Source organism: Bos grunniens, chromosome 16, assembly GCF_055505025.1.
Source record: "Bos grunniens cultivar Pamir isolate PY7600 chromosome 16, Bosgru_T2T1.0, whole genome shotgun sequence".
Lineage (NCBI taxonomy): Eukaryota > Metazoa > Chordata > Mammalia > Artiodactyla > Bovidae > Bos > Bos grunniens.
The window spans coordinates 44,022,783-44,047,159 of record NC_141180.1 but is presented as its reverse complement, the minus strand read 5'-3'; the positions used below and the strand labels follow the sequence as shown (position 1 = coordinate 44,047,159).

The window sequence follows — 24,377 nt, the reverse complement described above, 5'->3', positions numbered from 1 at the left end:
TATCCAGTTTTCACTTACTCAAGTCTTACACCATATGTTCTATGTTACTTAAGTTTAAATGCATCGCAGAGTGAGTTGACATTTTTCTTTTGGAAAATTTTCCGGAAACGAAACCCTGAGTAATCGGAAGTGATTATTTGTGAACCAGAAGTTTGATGTCACCAAGGCCTGGGCGGATCGGCTTCAGAATGCTAGAGGAGTGCCTGTCGTTAAACCAGTGAGATCTGGACGAAGAATCTGTAAAGTGAGGCCCCCTGCAGTAGGAAGAGTAAGAACCTGAGAGGTAAGTCCCAGAACGGACTTGTGTAACTAAGAGGGAATTTTGGAAAGGGACGGCGGCACGAGTTGAAGTTTGGGTGTTGAGCCGCTTTGGATTTAGGGAAAGGTTGCCTGTTGTTCCAGAAAGGCTTGTACCGCCTTTAAGGCCATCCATACATTTCTGAAAGCATATACTATGCCATTTTAATTTTATTACCAAGAAATGTAAATTAAGCTATGAATTTTTTTTGTCGCTTGTCAAACATTTGAAGAGAAGCTCCTCTGTGATGTATTTAATGAACAGTGGGTGGTGGTGGTGGTGGTGGTGGTGTTGTTAGAAGCTCAGTCGTGTCCAACTCTTTGCGATCCCATGGACTGTAACTCGCCAGGCTCCTCTGTCCATGGAATTCTCCAGGCAAGAATACTGCCATTCCCTTCTCCAGGATTTAGTGAACAAAATAGTGTCAATGAAGTCTTGTGAGGACTTAATTAGTTTAAATTAATTGCTTTTAAATTCCTGGTGTCCATCAGTGATACAAAAGCCCCTATATTAACTACAGTACTATTTCTGAGCTAAATTTAAGGACACACATATGATCATTTAGATTCTACTGGTGGTAATTTACAGTAAACAGTGAAATTTGAAAGTAAGCTACCCCTAATTTTTTTTAAGATATTTGGTAGCCATAACTATATTACCTTGTGAAAAGGGGCTTTAAGGGGCACTTCCAAATGCAAGTTTACTAAATGCAGCAGCAAGTAGAATATCATAATATTAAAATTACAGGGACTTGGTGAATGTGTTTATATGATACTGTTTTAATTTTTTCATTTTATACATTTTTAGGTTTTTCAGTAGAAGTCTTGGGGTACATTTTCATTGGTGAAAAACAATGACTACTCTTGAAAGCTTAGAAACCAAAGGTAAGTATTCTTCTTTTGGTGATAATTATTTTTAAAACATGAAATTTCTGACAATAAGATGAAGGAATGTTTCAGCCAGGGAACCAAACCCCAAAGAGCCCTTGCGAATCATCTGTGCTTCATATCTCTTCATGTTTGTTTTTTAATACAGTGTTTACACTTCAGCACTTCAGATATATGATTGAATATTAACATTGTTCGGTAGTATTTACTAGATGGCTACTGCTGTTAAACAGTAGTGAGAGCAAATGTTTTAGAGCTATGTTCTCTGTCCACTAGAAGATCAAGATTTAAGTAAATAAGAGCATACCTTTTTAAAGATTTAGATAGACAGACAAACAACTGGCAGATATAGAATACCTTTTTCTTATTGCATTGGTTAGGGATACTGAAAGAATCACAAACTGGTGACTTAAACAACAGAAGTTTATTGTCTCAAAATTTTGAAATCTAGTAGTCCAAGATCTGGGCTTCCCTGGTAGCTCAGCTGGTAAAGAATCGCCTGCAGTGCAGGAGACCCTCATTTGATTCCTGGGTTGGGAAGATCCCCTGGAGAAAGGATAGGCTACCCATTCCAATATTCTCATGCTTCCCTGGTGGCTCAGACGGTGAAAAATCTACCCATAATGCAGGAGACCTGGGTTCGATCCCTGGGTTGGGAAGATCCCCTGGAGGAGGGTATGGCAACCCACTCCAGTATTCTTGCCTGGAGAATCCCCATAGACAGAGGAGCCTGGTGGGCTACACTCCATGGGGTAGCAGAGAGTCAGAAACGACTCAGCAACTAACCACAGCACAGCACAGTCCAAGATCATGGGCTTCTCTGGTGGCTCAGTGGTAGAGAATCTGCCTACCAATGCAGGAGACTCGGGTTTGATCCCTGGGTTGAGAAGATTCCCTTGGAGTAGGAAAAGGCAACCCACACATATTCTTTCCTGGAGAATCCCATGGACAGAGGAGCTTGGCGGGCTACAATCCATGGGGTCACCAAAGAGTTGGACATGATTTAGTGACTAAGCATAAACAACAACAAAGTCCAAGATGAGTGTGTTGGCAGAGCCATGCTGCCTCTGTAGTCAGTAGAGAAGGATCTATTCTAGGCCTCTCCCCTAGTTTCTGGTGGCTTGCTGGGAATTTCTTGTATTGCGTGTCTTGTAGACACATCATCATGATCTCTGCATTTTTGTTCATGTGGCATTTTCCCTGTGTATGTGTGTCTCTGTGTCCAAATTTATCCTTTTTTTATAAGGACATCAATCATATTGGATTAGAAATGCATACCTCTGTATGATTTCATCTTAACTAATTACATCTGCAGAGACTCTATTCCCAAATAACGTCATGTTCTGAGGTGTGGGACAACATTATGAATATTTGGAGTGGGACACAATTCAACTCAGAGTACTTGCTAACTACATTAGTTAGTTTTTAGTCCTGCTTTGCTTGTCCTTTGTAGAGCATTTCATGCTATTGCTCATTCCCACTTTTTGAAATTCTTTCTATGATTTCCATGAGTTCATCTTATTTTCCATTTACTCTGTGGCCCTTCACTGTCCAACACAGTAGTGACATGTGGCTATTTGAATTTAAATTAATATTTTCTTAAAAATTAAAACATTTTTAGGTTTTCGGGTTTTTTTGAGGTTTTCAGTCACACTGGCCACATTTAAGTGCTCAGTAATCACTTGTGACTGGTGGCTATTGTATTAGAAAGTGCAGATATAGAGCATTTTCATCATTGTAGAAAGTCTTGTTGGACACCACTGCTGTAGCTATAGTTTTTTGTGTTTTTTTTAATTTGGCCGTGTTGGGTTTTCATTGCTTTGCATCAGCTTTCTCTAGTTGCAGTGAGCAGGGGCTACTCTTTGTTGCAGGGCAGGGGCTTCTCATTCCCGTGGCCTCTCTCGTTGTAGAGCATAGGTTCTAGGCTCACAGGCTTCGGTAGGTGTGGTGCTCAGGCTCCCTAGCTGCCACCTGTGGATTCCAGGCTGTGCCGGCTCTAGAGCACAGGCTCAGTAGTTGTGATGCATAGGCTTAGTTGGTCTGGGATGTGTGGAATCTTCCCAGACCTGGGATCCAACCCGTGTCCCCTGCTTTGACAGCCAGATTCTTACTTGCCACTGTTCCACCTGGTACGGCCTATAGTTTCTTTTTAATCCTCCTCTTCTTCTGGTTTACCTTTTAAATAATAATGTTTCTGAGCCCTCTTTCTCTTCTGCTTTCACTGCTTTAATACTTATGACTTCCAAATCTATAGCTTAGATCTCTTCTCTTGTGATTCAGACCCATACAGCCTACTGTCTACCGTCTTCACTTAGACATAGATTAAGTCTTAGCATGTCCCAAAGTGAGCACCTCTTGTTTGAGGTTATTCTTGGGTGGAGTGAGTTATGGAGAAACTGTTTTCTTTTTTTGAGGTGGGGAGGAGGGAGGGCCAGGCGGGGTGGAGTGAGATGAGAAACTATTCTCTAGAAGTCACTTTTGCAGCAAGCAGATCTCCAACAGCAAACTCTTTAAAGGGGGTTTAAATGTGTTTAGGAAGTGAAGATCATGCTAATAAATGTTTAATTGAATTCAATTCAGCTGTGTGTAACAGCATTTCAGAATCACCAGAGGCTTTTTATAGTATTAGAATAAGCAAATTAGAAACTGAAATGAAAGTAACAAGCTGGGGATTAATGGGAAAAAGAGCAGTCAAATCGTAACTAATATGAAAGCAGTTAGCGGTGATTCTTGGCAAAAAGAAAAGTTATATATGACATTATCATTAGTAATTAAAAGTCACTGCAAGGCCTCTGTGAAATTATTATTTGTTGTTACGTGTTTGTAATGAGGATTAGAGTTATAAAGCACTTTCACATACATTGTTTCATTTGATCTTAATTTTACAGTGAAGTAGATAATTCAGCTATTAGTCCTAATCCTATGTAATATCATGATAACTGTTGTTAGTGAAGAAGAGTAACTTGTATCGCGTGGCCTGAGAAAGGGTGAACTTATCATGGCTGATGTTTGTTGGTTGCTTGCATTTCCTATTACTGCCTCAGAAAAGAAGCAGGATTGGCTTAAGGAGACAGAACTTTCTCTCAGTGGACATTTGAGCAGTAGCCATCATGAGAGGGATGTGTCCTTGCTGCTAGGGCTGTTATTGAAAGGGAAACATTTCAGTAAATAGGAACAACTAGAAAATTAGAATTCAAATCCAAACCTTTTTCGGAGAGTGAAGTTGAAATTAAAAGTAAAGGGATTAAAGTCAGACAATTTAGTCTGACCTTCAGATAGGAAGGTCTGAGATGTTCAGATACTTTTAACTCCATAAATAGTCTAACTTTTAAGTCTAGGTCTGTAAAATAGTTGTTAGGTGAAAAAGGACTCCATGGGTAGATAAATTTGGGAAATGCTGGATTAAAGGAGAGATTATACTATAGGACCCCTCAGAGCCTCTAATATATTAATGTACATTGTGCAACTCCAAAGAGGTATAGTATGCAGCACTGCCCACACTTATTTGACCAGGGAACTCTATTTGCGGAGCCTGTGACAAAAGGAATGTTTGGATTCCATGTCAGTACATGTGCGCCTAACTCTTTAAATTCACTGCCTATAGTATATTTTTCTAATTAAATGGTAACCAAACTTTATTAGGTGATATTGGTAACATTTAAAATAATATTAATTTAAAATCACCAAGTGATGATCCCTAATAACTGTTTTATAGCTGAACTGCATATGATCTGAAAAATTTGTCAGATTATAAATGAGTACAGATTTTTTGTAATGGGAAAATATTCAGCAATTTTTAAATAATTATTGGATGTTGAAATGAAATCTTCTAGGTGATGTGTTAATATTAACATTGATGAACTTCAAAACATGTATTCCCCTTTTCTGCACCAAGTACCTTTAAAGTAAGTTGGTGATACAAACATTAGGAGGCAGTCCCTTCCCTAAGGATCTCTCAGCAATTTCATCTACAAGAGAAAAATACTCTTGTGTTTGCATTATTCTGAAACCACTGTAGGATATAGGGGTTGTGGGGGTCGCGGGGGTGGGGGTGTGTGCAAGTTAAATGGTTTGCCCAAGGTCATATAATAAGTGGCAGTAGAGACTTAAGTTTTTGACTCAGAGTCCAGTGTTATTTCCCTTATACGATCCTGCTGAGTTTGAGTATCTGTCTTCATAGATTTAGTTTTATGAAAAAAGGAGAAATGTCTTTTTAATAACAAACTATAAAATGATGTTCTTTTGTTGCCAAAAACTTGGCCTCTGTTCACCAGTGCCGAATAGAAACGTGAAGACAGAGCTTTGGAGGAGGAGCAGAGAGTAGCTTTGTTATTAGGTTGGCCAAGAGGTTCATTCAGGTTTTCCAATAAGATGTTACAAAACCCAAGGAGCCTTTTGGGCAACCCAGTACTTTGCCAAGCAACGAGGGCCACAGCAGGCTAATGCTGTCTAGACTGTCCCTTTCCTGAGGGATGGCAAGGGGTCTTAGAGTTTCAGAGTGGAAAATAGGGTTGTAGATAAGGATCAGGGCTGACGCTGTCTTAAATTATTCTTTCCTCATGGAGACGTTAATTAAGATCATTAGCAATGGCATCAGGTGGTTCCAGAACTGATTCTGATGGTCCTCAAGGTTATCGTTGTATGACCTCCTTTCTGGAATGAAGAATGCTCACAAAGGACAGGAGCGTTTTCTTGACATCAGGTGCTTTCTAGACATCATGTGCTTTGTACAGCTTTAGCGAGAGGGTAGTCATTCTCGGGGTGCAGTTAGACAAGAGAGAGAGAGAGAACAAAACATCTGTAGGAGACAGGGTGAATGGGCAGAAAGAATAAGGGCTGTAACATAATAATGTGGGTGTCTCAACTAGTTTCTGCTACAGCAAATTTGCCTCAGTATTTTAGAGCAAGGGTTGGCAAATTAGGGATCTTAGGCCTTCTGAGAATATTTGCAGTCAGTTTGATAATAGGGAACACTAACTTTGAATCCCACTTAAGCCTAGTGTTTATCCCAAATAAAAGGGCTTCCCAGGTGCCTGCCAGTGCAGGAAATGCCAGAGCTGAGGGTTCGATCTCTAGGTCGGGAGATCCCCTGGAGTAGGGCATGGCACACTCCAGTATTCTTGCCTAGAAAATACCATGGGCAGAGGAGCCTGATGGCTACAGTCCATGGGGCTGCAAAGAGTTGGACATGACTGAGCATGCATGCAAACGCACATCACAAATAAAAAGAACTGTTCTTTTCATTATTAGATCTATATTACAAAAAAAACACTTTTATTGTTATTATAATTTGAGTTTCATCATTAAAATTTTGGTTTTTTTCTTCATATATAAATGCCTATATAATATCCTTAATTTTGCCTCATGGTCCACAAACCCTAAAATATTTATTATCTGGCCTTCAATGGAAAAAGTTTGCCAACCCCTACTGTAGAATATTTGTTCTTTCCCTGCATGTCACCAATTTGGGAGAAAGGCAGAAAGAATGAGCCGTAAACCTTAGATATGTTTTCATTCTTTAATAAGTGATCACAAGTAGAAATTACTATTGATGAATAATTGAAGAATCGTTTTGTTGGTTCCCTTTAAAGAATGGAAAGGGGTTATTTTACTCAAACATTGCCCATAATTACAGAGCTTGTACAGTAGGTCGTTGTCCTTCCACCAGACTGAAGGTAATTGCTCTTGAATATGCCCTGGGTTGGACCTAGTGCGTATGTAATAAAGGCTTCAATGTGTGTCACAGGAAAAACAGAATTATGAAAGTAAGTTACCAGGTGAGAAAACACAAAGCCTTGGCTCCCCAACCTGTCTCCTTGCCTGTGCACATTAGCTAGAAGTATAGATGTTACAAAGAGGGAGCTGCCATGTGATACACGGTACAGCTTTGGTTCTCACAAATGCTTGAGTAAGTAGAACAGTTTAAATAAAGTGTAAACTGAGTTTGAACAAAGTTGATTAAATTTCTTGATTGGAGTTTTATAACATATTTTGTTTGAAAAGAGATTTCTGTTAAGTACCCATTAATGTTTCTTTGGCTTTTAAATGTAGCATTAACCATTTTATGTTTTGTTCTTGAATCTTCATTACCTAAAATTCCAACCTAACAATGTTATGACTTGCTTAGAAATCATATTTAGTTTTATTTCTTCAGGTTCAGAGGGCCTGAATGGTATAGTTCTAGTGTGTCTTTTTGTGGTCTTTTAAATTACTACTCTGTAGTTAATTCGTGGTTCTATATTACTTCTTAAATGCCAGAATGTCTGAGTGACAAGATTAAATTTGCACTAAGTACAGTTAGACAAACTTAAAACCAGGTTTTGAGAGCATGGGAATAGGCCTTTATTTTTAAAACTGTTCATTTTTGGGAATTGTCCTCCATGCTAGTATGCATGAATTAAGTACAAAACCCTTTCGCTTTCTGAAGTATTCCTTTTTTCATCTTTTTGAAAGTAGAATCAGTCCTAAAGCCCAAATATCTTAGTTAACACTTAATACAGAAATGACAGATACTTTATTCTACTATAAAATATTTTATTAAATAGAACACCTTAATTATAGCTCAGACGTCATTCTACCTCTTGTCTAATGAACATAACTTGGGATTCCCTGTCCATTACTACATACTCACGAAAAACTCTACAAAAATCTGTTAAATGAAAAAATAGTTCTGGAGTATGGTGATATAACTTTGTAGAACTTTAGTGTAAGAGAAAAGGAGGCAGAATTATGTTTTATCATATTAATTAAGCTTTTTCTCCCCTTGATGATAAACTCTGAAGTTTATCCTTATCACCACTATTACGTGTGCTCATCCTTTTTCCCTTGTTACCATGCATTAATCGTTCCTCAGAGTCTTAGGTACAAGGCATTTTACCAAGAATACAAGGGTAAACACAGGACACACAGTCCCGCCCTCATGGGACTTATATCCCATTGGAAGGCAAAAACAGTGTATTTCTAATTACACTGAACAAAATGTCAGTTAACTGTTGTGATAAATGGTAAAAAGCAAGGCATGGTCTTTGCTGTTGAAGCATATAATCTTGGAAGACTAGAGAAAGGCTTCCCTTCGAAAGTTTGAACTGAGATTCGAAAGGTGAGTCGGGAGGAGGAAGTTAGGAAGAATATTCCAATAAAAAATGTTTGCAGAGGAAGAGGAAGGAGTCTACTCCTACTGAGACACTAAGAGAAAACAAATAAGGCTGTAACTTAGGATCTGAGGGAGTGAACGGCATAAAGTTGAGACCCAGGAGTTGAGCAGGGGACTAGATCACCGAGGGGCAGGTAGGCCATGGTGAGGATCTTGGTCTTTATTCTGAGAGTAATGGGAAATCATTCAAGGGTCCAATCTGCCTTTTTTTTTTAAGCTTGCTATAACTGTTATATAAACTCTGTGGGCTTTTGCAACCTAACAGGGCTGTTAAGAGAGGCAATAAGTTTAGGCTGATAAGGTGCAATAGTTTTGGTTTGTGGGAAGGCCCAAAAATCTGCCTGCAACACAGGAGACCCGGGTTCAATCCCTGAGTCAGGAAGATCCTCTGGAGAAGGGAATGGCTACTCATTCCAGTATTCTTGCCTAGAGAATTTCATGGACAGAGGAGCCTAATGAGGTATAGTCCATGGGGTCACAGAGTTGGACATGACCAAGGGACTACACTTTCCCAGACCCATTAACATCTTAGCTCTGAATTCATATTTGGACTGAAATCCTAGTTTGACACTGATGATTTGGACAAGCTATTTAACCTTTCATTGCCTCTGTTTCTGTCTGCAAAATGGGTTCTATTATGCAAAGTCATGAGACTTGTAAAACCAAATGATACTGATGCATCTGAAGAACTTAGTAGAACTGAGTCCTTGGCACATAGTGAAGTGAATAAAAGCTATTCCTAGGTTTTGGCCTCAATTTTCTCAAATGTATTCTGGACTTGTAAAATGGCCAGGAATCTCACTTGTTGCTCAGAGGAATGTTAGTGAATTTACTAATTCAGGAATTCCGTGTCAGGTAGGTGTCATTCTAGCCATCTCGTCGAGGCTTGCAACATTTCCCATCCTCACAGATTCTCAATTCTTTCTAAGCTCTAAACCACTTATTTTCTTGAATCAATTAGTGAAAGTAGCCTTTTCTTGGAGAAAGGTGACTCAGTGAAGCTTCTTACACTGCGTGATTTGAGATAAGGTAAAATAGAAAAGAAACAAACTGTTCTTTGACTGGAGCAATGGTGGTACAGTAGTGAGCGTAGCTGCCTTCCAAAGGTTATCTGAACTAAGGATGACTAGTCAGGTTGGCTTATATGAGAGGAGATCATTTATTTCAATTGAGCAAATTAGTAGGCATGAGCATCAATGTATTAAGTGTTTCAGAGGAAGGGGGATGGGAGCTATCATTTATCTGCATTTACTTCTGTGCAAGACAGTTTCTACACTTGAAGGGGCAGTGTGTACAGTAGTCAAGGCCCTAACCCTAACCCTAACCCCAGTGAAGGACAGGGAAGCCTGGCATGCTGCAGTCCAAGGGGTCACAAAGAATCGGATATGACTGAGCGACTGAATAACAATGATGATAATACCCTCTACTTACTAGCTGGGTGGTGTGACTGTGGGCAAGTTCCTGGACCTCTTTGTGCCTCATTTTCTTCATCTGTAAAGGGGAGCTAATTACACCTACCTCAAAGGGTGATTTTAAGAATAAAATACTTATATGTAAAGTATTTAGAATAGTGTTTGACATGTGCTAAGTCTTTATAAACGTTGGTTATTTGTTACCATTCTTTCATTGAAGACACAGGTAACCCTAGATGTACTGTTAAATCCATTTCGTGGAGGCTAAAACTGAAGCTCAGATAATTTGCAGGGGTTTGTTCAGGATTATACAGGAAGCAGTGGTAGAAATGGAACTAAGAACCAGATCTGGCTAATCCCAGAGTCCATGGCATTTCTATAATGTCCTGCTCCTTCCATTTGTTTAGGGCATGGTGCCTGGCCACAGAGTGTTTATCATACTTACTGGGGAAGTGAGATTTAGCATATAATAAAACCCATAAATGATAATCATGGATCATGATTAAGATTCACACTGAGTGTTGAGATAGTCAAGTAGCACAGGCATTCAGAGTATAGGCTAAAAGTTGGAAATTTTTAATGCAGAGTAGAGTTTAAGCTGGCTTCTTAAAGGGATAAGTTAGAATCACAGTAAATGGTGGAAGAAGCCATCTAAAAGAATAAGAAATAGCAGAAACAGAGGCCTGATTAGAAGCCTAGGAGAGAGAGTAGTCCAGTTGGATAGTTTGTGAACCATTCTTTGCTAAGAGTTCACAAACAGGTGAGTCTGTTCTGAGATAGACACTTTCAAATAGGTATGTACATAGCCTACATTTATTTTTATTATTTAAGATTCTTGAGTGTCCACAGTGTGCCAGGCATTTGATCTTACTACAGCCTTTCTTATCACAACCTTGTAGCATATTTATTACATATTTGTTACTATCTCCACTTTTCAGATTAGGAACTTGAGATTCATAGAGAGTTACATTATTTACCTAGGATTATACTAGGAAGTGGGGTTCCCCGGTGGCTCAGCAGTAAGGAATCTGCCTGCAATGCAGAAGACACAGGAAACATGGGTTCGATCCCTGGATCAGGAAGATCCCCTGGAGGAGGGCATGGCAACCCACTCCAGTATTCTTGCTTAGAGAATCCCATGGACAGAGGAGTGTGGTGGGCTATAGTTCATAGGGTCACAAAGAATTGGACACGACTGAAGCGACTGAGCACAGCACAGCACAGCATACTAGGAAGTAGAAGTGGGAACCAAAGAACTTGATTCCAAGTCTCTTGCAGTTTCCACCAAGAGAGAAACCATTTACTTAAGGAAGGTTTGAACCTATAAGACTTCGTTCATCCTTTGTTGACACAGGATTATTTTGAAATTTAATTTTTATTTGAAAAAAATTTTTTTTTCAGTGCCAGGAATTCTGAATGTAGGGTAAAGTATATCTTGGCATTTCCTGGCATTTCTTTTCAGCAAATAGCTTGTTTTGTTTTCCATCCTACAGCCATCCTTACTCCATCCCCAATCCGAGGAGCAGGAGATGGAATGGAAACTGAGGAGCCACCTAAATCTATTGAAGTTACTCCTGGAATCCAACCTATAACGCATCACATCCTTCAGAGTCCACGAAAGAAAGCAGTCCCATCAGAGAGCCCAGGAGTTCTTCAGCTAGGGAAGATTCTCGCTGAAAAAGCTGTGGAAGTTGAAGCTGTAAGAATTTTAGTTCCCAAAGCCGCTATAACCCATAATATCCCCTACAAAAATGCAAAGGTTAAATCTCTGGGACATCATAAAGGAGAACTCCTTGGACAGCCAGAGGGAGTCATAGAACCCAGAAAGGAACTGTCTGAGGTAAAGAATACATTGGAAAAGCTCAAGAACTCTGAAAGGAGGTTGCTGCAGGACAAAGAAGGCCTTTCAAACCAGCTCAGAGTACAGTCAGAGGTAAGAACAGCCTTAATAGCTTTAATGACAATGGCTATGAACATAGAATGAACACAGAAAATATTATAAATATAGAATAAAATATATTTCCTCTTGGAATGTTGTTCATTATAACTTGTCATTACTCCAAAATGCTTCCTCTTAAATTTCCCATTCTGTTAGTGCCTCTATTAGAATTAGTTTATGTTGGGAACTTATATTCTAAACATGGTTGAAGATGACATGTAAGGTACTTTGGACAATGTGCGGTACTTTGGACATTGTGCAAGACCACCTGTAAGTTATTAAGGAGGTTACAGTTAAGAACTCACAGGCCAGAGATTAACCAAATCGACTAGTCAGTAATCCTTGCTTTAAGAATCCATAAATTCCAAGGATTTTTTCTATGTATAGATAATAGTTAGAATAAAGAAAATTGTGGAATAAGTATTGGTATCTTCATTGTAAATTGGAAATGACCTATATTGCTTGATTTACTGTCTTTAAACTTTTGCTGTTGTTGTTCAGTCACTAAGCTGTATCCAACTCTTTGCAACCCCATGAACTGCAACACGCCAGGCTTCCCTGTCCTTCACTGTCTCCCGGAGTTTATGCAAACTCATGTCCATTGAGTTGGTGATGCCATCTGACCATCTCTTCCTCTGTTGCCCCCTTCTCCTGCCCTCAATCTTTCCCCGCATCAGGGTGTTTTCCAATGAGTTGGCTCTTCACATCAGGTGACTGACAGAGAAACAAAGTGAGGAGTGGTAAGGCAATATTTGCTAAAATGTAAAGTGTAAAGGCTATTAAAAAAAAGTTCATAGTCTTTAATCTTTACATCTTAGTAAATATTGCCTTAGCACTGCCCACTTTGTTTGTTAGATTATACATCTTTGTTCTAGAGGTTAGTCTTTATAAGTGACACCATGGTTACTGATTCTTATCCAAATATGTTTCTAATGTATTTAATAATATATTTTAAATAACTAATTTGAAATTACAAAACTAGTACATATTTGTAAACATCTTAGAAAATACAGAAAAAACAATGAAAATAGTATCACCTATAAATACCATCCAGCTGTAAGTGCATAATTATACATATTGAGTTCATTTTTGCCTTGTAATTTACTTTTTTTAGTTAATATTTTCCCACGTCTCAAGATATCCTATTAAAATATCATTATTAATAGCAACAGTGTTTTTCAGTAACTATACCACATGCCAATACCTTTTATTGGACATTTGTTTTAATTTTGTTTCATTTTTTATAACAGTGTGAAGAACATGATTATAGACATCTTGAATAGCTTTCTTTGCTTAAATTCTTAAAAATCCTAGGGCACAAAGAAACCAATTTTTAAATGTTGAAAAAGATTTATAAAACACTGTCATACTTTTTAGCAAAATTTATTGGTTCAGTTTTTTAAATTTTTTCCTTTAAGTGTTGATGAGAGGCAGTTTGTAATTATTATGATAATGATTTGTACTCTCAAGAGGCTCAAATTATAACTGCATGGACTGTAGATTAATAGAGATATAGACATGGTATGTATATATTATGAAACTTAACTGTTTGATATCACTTTTTGATATGCACTTGTAGTAATGGCGGTCCAAATTACATATGAAACACAGTTTCTCTTCTGTTCATTTTGCTACATTGAACTCACTGGCATTACTTTGAGCTTGTATTGGTCATGATTTCTTCCAGGTCAATCGTGAGTTAAAAAAGCTGCTGGTGGCTTCTGTTGGGGATGACCTTCAGTATCACTTTGAACGTGTAGCCCGTGAGAAAAATCAGCTTATTTTAGAAAATGAAGCCCTGGGTCGAAACATCGCTCAGCTTTCTGAACAGTTAGAACGGATGTCAATACAGTGTGATGTGTGGCGAAGTAAATTCCTCGCAAGCAGGTATTTTCTATTTTATTTCCTAGTTTTTGCTCTGCCAGATTTGTTGACCCTCCTAGTGCAAAAAAAAAAAAAAGTGTAGTGTGAAAATTTCTGACTGAGATGGTCAGATTACCTCATACATAATTTAAGAGATGGACTCTCCCTCCTCTGGATGGTCATACAGTAAATAGTAACTCATTTCCTACTTTTTGCTCTGTCAGATTTGTTGACCCTTCTAATGCAAAAAAAACTGGATTGTAGTGTGAAAATTTGACTGAGATTGTCAAATTAACTCATACATGATTTAAGAGATGGACTCGCCCTCCTCTGGATGGTCATACAGTCTCCCTAAATGGAAAAGTGCTAGCATAAAGCTACTCCCTCATTCCAGATTCTGAGTTACTCTTCTGTAGTGGAAATCACTCTAACTACAATGTTTAAGATCAGAACAAAACTAAACTCAGACAGCTAATAAATATTTAAATTTTTAAAAGAAGATTTTTCCCCACATTCTAAAAACTCACATATCATTGCCACTGCATAATGTCTTATTTTGTCTCTCAGACTCTGTTCTCATTGCTCATTTAGCTACATCATAATAGAGCTTCCCAACCTTTTTCTCTTTATACACAAATAGAAAGCGATAATCTGCATGGCATACCGGACGAGGCTACCTCTCCAGTAGAGGTGAGAACCTTAGGCCCTTATAACCCCCAGACGCATGAATACACTGGTAGTTGGGAAGGTCTCTTATATGTTACTATTTTCTATTCATCCCCTCCTTCCAACTTTGAGTTACTGGAGAACAGAATGTGGGTGTTATCCATCTGGGTATTTTCAGTGTTTAGCTCAGTGCTTCCCATATAATATGTTTAATAACATTGATTTAAGAGGTTTCTCACAAACACCAAAGGTTTCCAGTCTGTACCTTAAGAACCACTGATTGTAATGAATATATTTTTAGAAAGTTATTTCTTCATGTCTTAATATCGGTGATACTTTCTAATAATTGATTACTCTGTTAAAATCCTTAATTTGTTTTCTAATTGTACTAATAAAGGATGTATCTGGAGAAATGAATTTACTGTTTATTGGCTTAGAATGAATAAGTTAATTTTTACTGAACAGCTTAAGAAGCAAATCATGCATGCATTTTATAGATTACTACAATATGTAATTTATTAAACATTCTGATCAATGTTAATAGTAGTAATACTTTGAGGGCAATAATAGTGAAACCAAACTTTATTTATATTTTAGTTGATTTAATCTTTTAACATCAGAACTGTTTTCATTTTAAAGAATTCAGTGGTTACTGTGGTCTGAGACTTTAATTTTAGTTGTAAGATTTTTTCAACTGAATAAAAATACTTTAAAATTTTGCTTCAGTTCTATCACTAGAGAATTGTTAAACACATTTTGCTACATCCAATCAGAAAACATGAAGCTTGTTTTTTTTTTTTTTAAACAAAAAGGGAACGAAATGGCTCTATGTATGCTAATACGAAAAAATTCATCAAGGTAAATTATTAGGTGAAAAAGTGAACTACAAAAAAGTTTGTATCAAATAATTCCTTTTTGTAAATAAAATATATTTATTTTTATACATACTTTTATGCTGATATACATATAAGTTATTTTTTCCTATAAAAATATATTGGTTACTTTATTGATTACTGATTATAAAAGGAGGGGCCTGACTGCTGGACAAGAGGACTTAGTTTTCCTTTTATATAAACCTTTCTATATTTAATGTTTTTCTAATGACAGGTAATGAGTGGTAGAAAAATAACTCTTGTTTTTCTCTAAAATTTTCTCTATTTGAGAATAATTAATGTTATTTTTCTTCCAAAATTTGGTTAATCTAGAGTAAGACTGAAGTACATTCCAAAGTCACTATACAGGAAAGTTCAAACATTGTTTTCTTTGTCATTTTGTAAACAGATATTTTAATTGAGTCCCTTTAATGAGTTCTAAACTCATAAACATTTTAAATGTTATGCTTTTGAACTGTGGTGTTGGAGAAGATTCTTGAGAGTCCCTTGGACTGCAAGGAGATCCAACCAGTCCATCCTAAAGGAGATCAGTCCTGGGTGTTCATTGGAAGGACTGATGTTGAAGCTGAAACTCCAGTACTTTGGCCATCTGATGCGAAGAGCTGACTCATTTGAAAAGACCCTGATGCTGGGCAAGATTGAAGGCAGAAGGAGAAGGGGACAACAGAGGATGAGATGGTTGGATGGCATCACCGACTCGATGGACATGGGTTTGGGTGGACTCCGGGAGTTGGTGATGGACAGGGAGGCCTGGCGTGCTGCGGTTCACGGGGTTGCAAACAGTCGGATACCACTGAGCGACTGAACTGACTAAACTGAAGTGAAGGTTTAAAAACTGAGAAGTAATTTGACAGTCGTAAATCTTTTTGTAAGTTGTTAAAAATGATAATCACTGAGGTAGTATATTAACTTTTTAACACTGTCTGAGAATTTATATGCAAGATTTTTATCTTTTCCAGGGTTATGGCAGATGAGTTAACCAACTCCAGAGCAGTTCTGCAGCGTCAGAACCGTGATGCACAGAGCGCTATACAAGATCTCCTGAGTGAACGGGAACAGTTTCGTCAGGAAATGATAGCTACACAGAAGTATGGCACTTGTTTACATTCTGAGCCCTTCTACTTTCTCCTGCAATTTTTGTTATAGTTCTTTCGTATTTCTACATTTATTAATTCACTGAGCATATACTTTGAGTAGCATTTTAAAATAGCTGCCCAGGGAAAGGAGGAAGAATGAAAAAAGCAGAAGACATGCTTCTTATATTCTTAATGGAGGAGAGATTAGTTATATCTATAGTGGAAGAAATTTTTGCATTTAAAAGTACTTTTTGGTTACAGTTATAGCAGTTTTGTAGTTTTTGGTAGAAGCCAAAAAGTATACCGGTCTTTACTTTGGAGGGAGATCTTTTTGAGAACTATTCTACAGTATGAGAGCTTACTTTCATATCCATATGCACCAGAACTGTCAAAATTGAGACTCTTCCTTAAAAGCACTTTATACTTTTATATAATTGATTTCTTACAAATTAAATAAAATTCAAGAGAAAATTATAGGGGACATTAGAAGAATGAAAATATATCAAAATATCAGATTTTGTGGGAGGCAACTAAAGCAGTGTTTAGAGGGAATTAATAAAGCTATAGCTTTAAATGCTTATTATAGAAAAGGAAAAAAGGTCTCATCAATAAGCTAAGCTTCCTTTTTAAGAAATACAAAGAGCAAATTAAGCAGAAGGAAAGAAAGGATGAGAGCAGAAATAAATGAAATAGAAAACCAAACACTGGTTCTTTGAAAGGATAAAGTTACAAAACCTCCAGGCAGTACAATCAGGGGGAAAAAAAAAAAAAAGATACACAGCATGAGACGGAAAGGGGATACTACAGAGTCTATAGTCATAAGATAATAGGGGATGTTATGAACAACTCTTTTCCAATCAGTTCAACAGCTTACATGGACAATCTACTTAAAAGACTCAGACTACTAGAATACTCAAGAACAGATAACCTGAATAGATAACCTGAATAGCCCTGACCTATTAAAGCAATTTACTTTGTAGTTAAAAATCTTCTAATAAACTCCAGGCCTACGTGAATCAAGTGGTAAATACTAACAAACATCTAAGGAAGAAATAAAACCAAATTTATACAACTTTACTAGAAAATAAAAGAACAGTTTCTACCTTATTTTTTGTGGCCAGCATCATCTTGATACCAAACTATACAGAGGCATTACAAGAAAACTGCAGGCCAATATCTATCTATAATGACTATAGATGCAAAAATCCTTAATGGAATTTTGGTGATTCAAATCCAACAGTATATAAAAAGCTTTATACATCATGGCCATGGAGGTTTTACCCCAAGAATTATAGGTTGGTTTATCATTTAAAAATCAACCAATGAAATACAAAAAAATTATCATATATATACATACATACATGCACACATATAATGTATATATACACACACACATATGCATACACATACATATATATATACACACATACCATATAAGCATCTCAATAAATGCACAAATTAAATAAGTAGTACTATAATACTGAGTATATTATATTTTACCTGTACTAAAATAAGAGAACCAAAAAGGTACTTTTTGCCTCTCATAACCATAAAATCAGTTTAGGTGGTTTTTGTAATCTGACTTATTTTACCAGACTTCCTGGTTTATTGAACTCTTGAGAGAAAGAGGAGAAAGAAACTATATGATTTCAGAAACATGTTTCTCAGCATTCTTGCTTTTTATATTTTATCCTCTTACTAATGTTCAGTGCTGTGTGTTGCTGCAGGTTGCTGGAGGAGCTCTTGGTCTCTTTGCAGTGGGGAAGGGAGCAAACTTACTACCCTAGCGGGCAACCTCACAGCACGGCAGAACTAGCATTAACAAATCACAAGTTGGCAAAAGCAGTAAATTCTCATCTTCTGGGAAATGTTGGCACTAATGGTCAAAAAAAGGTTCCATCAACAGTTGAATTCTGCAGTACTCCAGCAGAAAAAATGGCTGAAACGGTAAAATATTTCTCTTTCATGATCTGTATAACCTCTAAGACTGTCCTCTTACATGTTATAATGAAAAGTGCTTGGCACTGGGAGTTAGGAAATATGGAATCAAAATTTCTCATGCTAATGAGCTAGTAATCTTGGAGGAAATTATTTCCTCCTCTGAGCTTAATTTTCTCAAACTCTATTAGTATACTCTTGAGGAGAAAAAAGTGTAATTGTTTTTAAAGATGGCCACTCCTATCTTAGTTCAGCTGCTTGCCCTCTTGGTTTCTGTACCAATTCCAACTCGTACCTCAGATTCAGTAGATGACTTTGGTTCCTCATTCACAGAACAAAAAGAGGGTAGAGGCAGAAAACTCCCTCCAGGTCCCAGCTGCTATGTATCTCGAAGCCTAGCTATGTGGCCTCCAACCTTACATATATTTCTGTTACTGGAAAAGTGTCTCTTTGGCTCTCCAAAGCATAGCATATTCCCCCAGGCTCATCAGGCCTCCCACTAACAGGTACTTCTTCTGTTGACTCTTTTTACTTAAGAACATGTCCAAGTGTCTTCCATCTAAAAAGAAAACTGTTCCCTCTATCTTAAGTTCTCTACATATGGTCTTATCACCTTCCCTTCATAACCAAAACTCTGGAACATGCAGTTCATATTTATTTCTACTTACATACCTCCCTTCCTCAACTCCCGCCATTGCTTATCTCAGTAGAATTCCAGCTCCACTGTCCTGAAAAAGGACTCTCATTAAGGCCATGAGTATTTAAGTACTTTGTCACATTTTACTTGAACTCCCTCAGTTTCTGAAGCCGTCATACTCTCCCAATTCTTTGCTACTGCTGTGACTGTTCGTTCTCAGCATTTGGTGGGGGGAAGGGGAATCCTCTTCCTGTGCCCACTCTTGAGCCTTTCCTCACGTAGTTGACTTTCTGTATCATCTCGGGATTATCATTAGCTAATCCCCATAGCATTATGCTTGTGACTTCTTCAGCTGAGACTTTTTTTTCTAGAATAAGATACATACCCAGCTGGACATCTCCATTAGCTCGTCCCATAGACAGCTAAAAACAGAACAACCTCTTGCTTTTGTATTTGTATTACCATTCTAGGGGGAAAAAAAAAAGTAAAAGAAAAATAACCTGTTTCTTCTGTATTTCCTAGCTTAGCGAACTGTACCTACTACATTGGATGTTTTGAGGATTCCATAAAATAATACATATAAAGCCTGTAGCCATTTGCAGTATAGGTAATTTCTCAATAAATAGTAGCTATCATTTTTTATACCCTTCATCCCCTAAACCTGTTGCCTTTATGAGTCCTGTCAGTTTCTTCTAATTTATTCCCTCTGCCAAGTTTAGACACCTGATTGCCAGGCTAGACTGTACAGTAGCCTCCTAACCAGTATCCCTCCCTTGCTTTTTTACTTACCTGCAGCCATCCTCTGCTGCCAGACTGTTCTTTCAAAAATGTCAGTCCCATCATCTTGGTACTCATGTTCAGAGGACTCCCAGTCTCCCTCGTTACTGAATCTGAATTATTTCATATTGTATAGAAGGCCTTTCATTAATCATTATTCCAGCTCCCCTTCCCTTGGAGCATTTCCCAGGTGTGCCCACCCCCTGCACTTCACATCCCAGCTGTGTTAACCACTTTCATTCCACAGACGGGCCACTGTACCTCACGCCTCTGTATATACTTCCCTCTGCCTAGACTGCCTCCCAACAATCTCTCTCCTTGCCCAACCACTACACTGCCTTTAAGAATCAGCCTTCCCTGATTCCTTCAGGCAAACCTAGATTTTCCTTCCTCTAGGCTTGCAGTTCATCTTGTACATAAATCTAGTATAGCTCTTTATCATGGTTCATTGCAGTTTGATTCTCCACCTCCCAAACTGTAAGCTCTTCAAAGATGGGCACTATGTTTCCTCGAGTCTGGCATAATCCTCTATACATAGTAGGTGTTCAGCTATTTACTGAATGAATCAGTCCCTGAAACTAAACATTATCCAAAATTGTTTCTCCTTTTCTATTCTTTTTGTTGGGAAATTGTGTTGCTGCCCACTCAGTTGCTGCCAGTAGCATCTGGTATAACTAACTGCTTCTGATATCTTGAAACACTCTCTTCCCGTGGCTGATGTAACCTTACCCGCTCTCTTTTCTCTTTTCTCTGACCATTCTGTTTCACCACACGATGGTGGGTAGCCTCAGGGCTTGTTCTTGGTTTACATCCTCTTCCTCCAGTCCTTTATCCACCACATTGTCTCACGGAACAAAACTGACGGTCCTCCTTCCTCAGTGTCTCTTAGACCTTTCAGCCACATTGCTTCAAGATCAACCTTTCTTAGCTTAATTATTGCATTAAACTCCCTTTCTCTCTTATTCCCATTGTCTGCTTTGGTTCCCACCCCTTCTCTCATCCACCAGCTGTGTACAGAGTGATCTCTCTGAAAGACACCCAGCTTAAAATCTTGATCACTTTCAGGCTAAAATCTGGAAACCTTTTATCCTATTGGTATCTCAGTCTCCTTTAACTGTATTCATTTGCCATTTTGTTTCTAAAGATACATAATGTAATTACAAATATAGAGAATAGGGGTACCTTTCTTATTTCCCCTTCTCAATTTATAAGCAGCTTTAAGATAAGCCCTTTATCTCTGTCCTTTAGCATCTAACCAAGCTCCATAAAAACAGAAGAATATCAAAAACTAAATTGAAGAAGCAATAATCCTGTAGAAAAACAGAGGTATGGAAATGAAATGGTAGCTCTTAAATGATGCCAGGACATTTTTTAATTAGTTGTGGCCCCTTGGGTACATTGGTAACTTAGAAGGAAAAAATCCTGTTGGACAATTTGAGAGCTAGGGAAACAGACACCTTGAGCCATTTCTGAAAGCTGTTTCAATAAGCCTTACATAGAAGAGAAAGCTCCTTTCCTCACTGCTTTTCCCAGTTCCTTTCTAATTCCACTGCCAATCTCCTTTGCACAGTAACTCATACTCATCATAATGATGATGGTTGTCACTGTTTAGTTGCTAAGTTACGTCCAATTCTTTGCGACCCTATGGACTGTAGCCCCCAAGGCTCCTCTGTCCATGACATTTCCCAGGCAAGAATATTGGAGTAGGTTGCCATTTCCTTCTTTAGGGGATCTTCCTGACCCAGGGATCAAACCCATATCTCCTGCATTGTAGGCAGATTCTTTACTGCTAGGCCACCAGGGAAGCCCTATGAAGATGGTTAGGAGAATATGAAAATGAGAAACAGGAGCTATGAGCCAGCCATGTTATCCTTGCCCTTAACCAGAGAATTTTTTTCAAACCAAGATTTCCTCCAGTTGTGGGTCTCAGAAAATGAAATGGAATAGAAAATTTAGAGCAGAAGAATTGAGAGTGTATGATGTCCATGAATCCAAGAAACAAAAACATGATCTTTAGCATAATACTGCATGTAAATTAGAAAAAAAAGAAATGAAAAGCCATTGATTTGACAAGTAAATAATCAAAAACTTTGAAATACATGTCAGTAGAAGAATAAAGGTAGAATTCCAGTTTCAAGCAGTTCAATGAAGGCCTGAAGGAGAAAGGTAATAAGTATATTTTGATTAAGGATAAAAATGAGTATCACTTATGGTAAAATAGATATAACCGTATCAATTTATTTTCTTCTATATTTTCATCAATACGCATGAGAACATTTCTTTATTTTTAAAAATACGTAACCTAGGTAATATAACAACTAGACATCATCGTTAAATTTAGAGCTTTTTGAGAAAAAGTGTAAGTTCTCGAGTCAAATTCATCATTCAGATCTTACTTTTTATGGTAGTTACCTATTAATGAAATAGAACGTATGAGTAGTTACATATTAGTAAGCCAAGGACTTTTGTAGTCCCTGCTGTATATATGACATTACCTCTTATTTTCCTTAGGTTCTACGCATTTTGGATCCAGTTACATGTACCGAAAGCTCACCTGATAATCCATTTTCTGAGTCTTCACCAACCACCTTACTTGCTACAAAGAAAAATATTGGACGATTTCATCCCTATACAAGATATGAAAATATAACTTTCAATTGCTGCAATCACTGCCAGGGAGAACTTATTGCCCTTTAACAATCAGTCTGGTGGAGGCACACTACAGGCACTTGTTTTTACCCAAAAGTCATTATTATTTGGGAGCTGGGGGTCTTTGGATGCTAGAAGTATTATCTCTTTCTATTTAAATAATATATATCCCCAAAGATGTTCCATGTACTGGACTCCAGATTACCCTTTCTTAATAAATACCTCAGGGTAAAGAAAAAAAATGAAACTGTGTAGATATATATAAGTAGACAATACTTCCCAGGCATGTTAGGATGGTTTTCCTAAAGGACTAGATTCTATACCTTTGTTTCAGGCCCTAATTTATTATTTATCTTGCTATATATTTTACATAAACAGATTTAATTTCTGAACTCTAAAGCAAGGATTGGCAGACTGTAGCCTTGGGTCATATGCAGCCATACCTATTCATTTACTGTTGTCTATGGTTATGCTACAATAGCAGCATTGAGTAGATACAACAGGGTTTATATAACTAGCAAAGCCTGAAATATTTATTATCTGACTCTTTACAGAAAAAGTTTTCTGACCCTCACTCTAACACAAAAGTAGCTGCAACGGTTGGGGAGAGAATGGGGTAGGAGTCCTTTCTCTTTTTGGTGATTTTGGAGCAGAGTACAAAAGAGTCTTATGGAAATAACAGGTGGAGGAACTATTTTAAGAATAAATGCTAAATGTTAAAAAAAAATTTAAATATTTTACAGCCACATTAAACAAATGCTTGAGCAAAATCATTGTTCTTATTTTGGTTTTATGCAGGGGATTCTGTATTTTAAATGGATATAACTGATCTACAGAAGAAACTTAACTGTTGAGCTCAGTTTGGCAATTGCAGCACAATAGGAATATCCAATTTGATACTTATGAAATATGGCAGAGAAAGTAAGATCTTTGGAGAACATCGCTCAAGCTCAAAAATGCAGTTCATCAATTGATTTTTACTATGTAATGTGTTATTATTTATTTATGATGGGCCATCATAAAACACCTTTTTAGAGGCCCGGAAAAATGTCCACAAAAATGTTGATAACAAATTACCCTAATGGGTTTCTTTACCTATCAGTAAAGAAATCCTCAAAAGACAAATCTGATCAAGTAACAATATGTTTTAATGTCAACTTAAAGATTTTTTTTTTTGGTCTGATTCATCTGAGTTGTAGTTTCAAGTGGGTGGCAATAAATTTCTTTACCTGCTTTAGTTTGAATATTGATTTTTTCTTCCCTCCAGAATGATGTGCTTCAATTCAAGTCTTCATCTAGTTTATACTATTTACAACTTACTCTTCAGTCTTTCTTTTAAGTTTACAGAGCATAAAACTTAGAAGAAAACATAGAGGAAAAGCTTCATGACAGTGGATTTGGTAATGATTTCTTGGCTATGACACGAGAAGTACAGGCAACAAAAGAAAAAAATGGATGGATTAAACCTCATCAAAATTAAAACTTTCTGCATACCAAAAGAAATACTCAACAAAATGAAAAGGCATCCTGCAAAATGAAGGAAAATATTCACAAGTCATGTATCAAGGGTCTACTGATGAGAATAAATGAAGGGCTGCAAGTCAACAACCAAAAAAAAAAAAATCCAGTTTAAAAAAAAATGGGCCAAGTAATAGACATTTCTCTAAAAGAGATATACAAATGGCCAATAAGGACATCAAAGATGCTCAGCATCACTAATTATTAAGTAAATTCAAATTGCTATCACTTCATACCCAGAATGGCTACTACCAATAAAGCAAAATAACAAGTGTTGGCAAAGATGTGGAGAAACTGGAACCCTTGTGCCTTGCTGGTGGGTATGCATACAACTGCCGTTATGATCCAGGAATTCCACCTCGAGGTAGATACCCAGAAAAATTGAAAGCAGGGACTCAAAAGGATATTTGTATACCAATGTTCATAGCAGCATTATTCACAATAGCCAACAAATAGTAGCACGTGTCCTTTGATGGATGAATACATAAACAAAATGTATATACATGCAATGGAATATTCAGCTTAGAAGGAGTAAATTCTGATGCTACAGCATAGATGAACCTTTAAAACTCCATATTGAGATCCGACACAGAAGGACAAATAGTGTATGATTCTACTTATATGAGGTACCTGAAATGATTAATAGAAATAACAAGTAGAATAGTGGTTAC

At 37.4% G+C, this 24,377-nt stretch overlaps 2 protein-coding genes across 5 annotated transcripts in view; one reads left to right on the top strand and one right to left on the bottom strand.

The window, feature by feature from the left end:
- Positions 1 to 146: 146 nt before the first annotated feature.
- On the top strand, positions 147 to 23,425 carry BLZF1 (basic leucine zipper nuclear factor 1). The gene is made up of 7 exons (XM_086344827.1): positions 147 to 283; positions 1,106 to 1,182; positions 11,244 to 11,683; positions 13,377 to 13,576; positions 16,071 to 16,199; positions 17,915 to 18,134; positions 22,051 to 23,425. Exons 2-7 carry the CDS (start codon positions 1,152 to 1,154, stop codon positions 22,234 to 22,236), a joined length of 1,206 nt encoding a protein of 401 aa, XP_086200953.1. The 5' UTR covers positions 147 to 283; positions 1,106 to 1,151; the 3' UTR covers positions 22,237 to 23,425.
- CCDC181 (coiled-coil domain containing 181) overlaps positions 13,057 to 24,377 on the bottom strand; it is a 39,268-nt gene continuing 27,947 nt past the window's right edge. For all 4 annotated transcript variants that reach the window (XR_015143505.1, XM_086344785.1, XM_086344798.1 and 1 more), the window contains one exon: positions 13,057 to 13,628. The gene's annotated coding sequence lies outside the window, so the exon portion shown is untranslated. The remainder of the gene's footprint in view (positions 13,629 to 24,377) is intronic.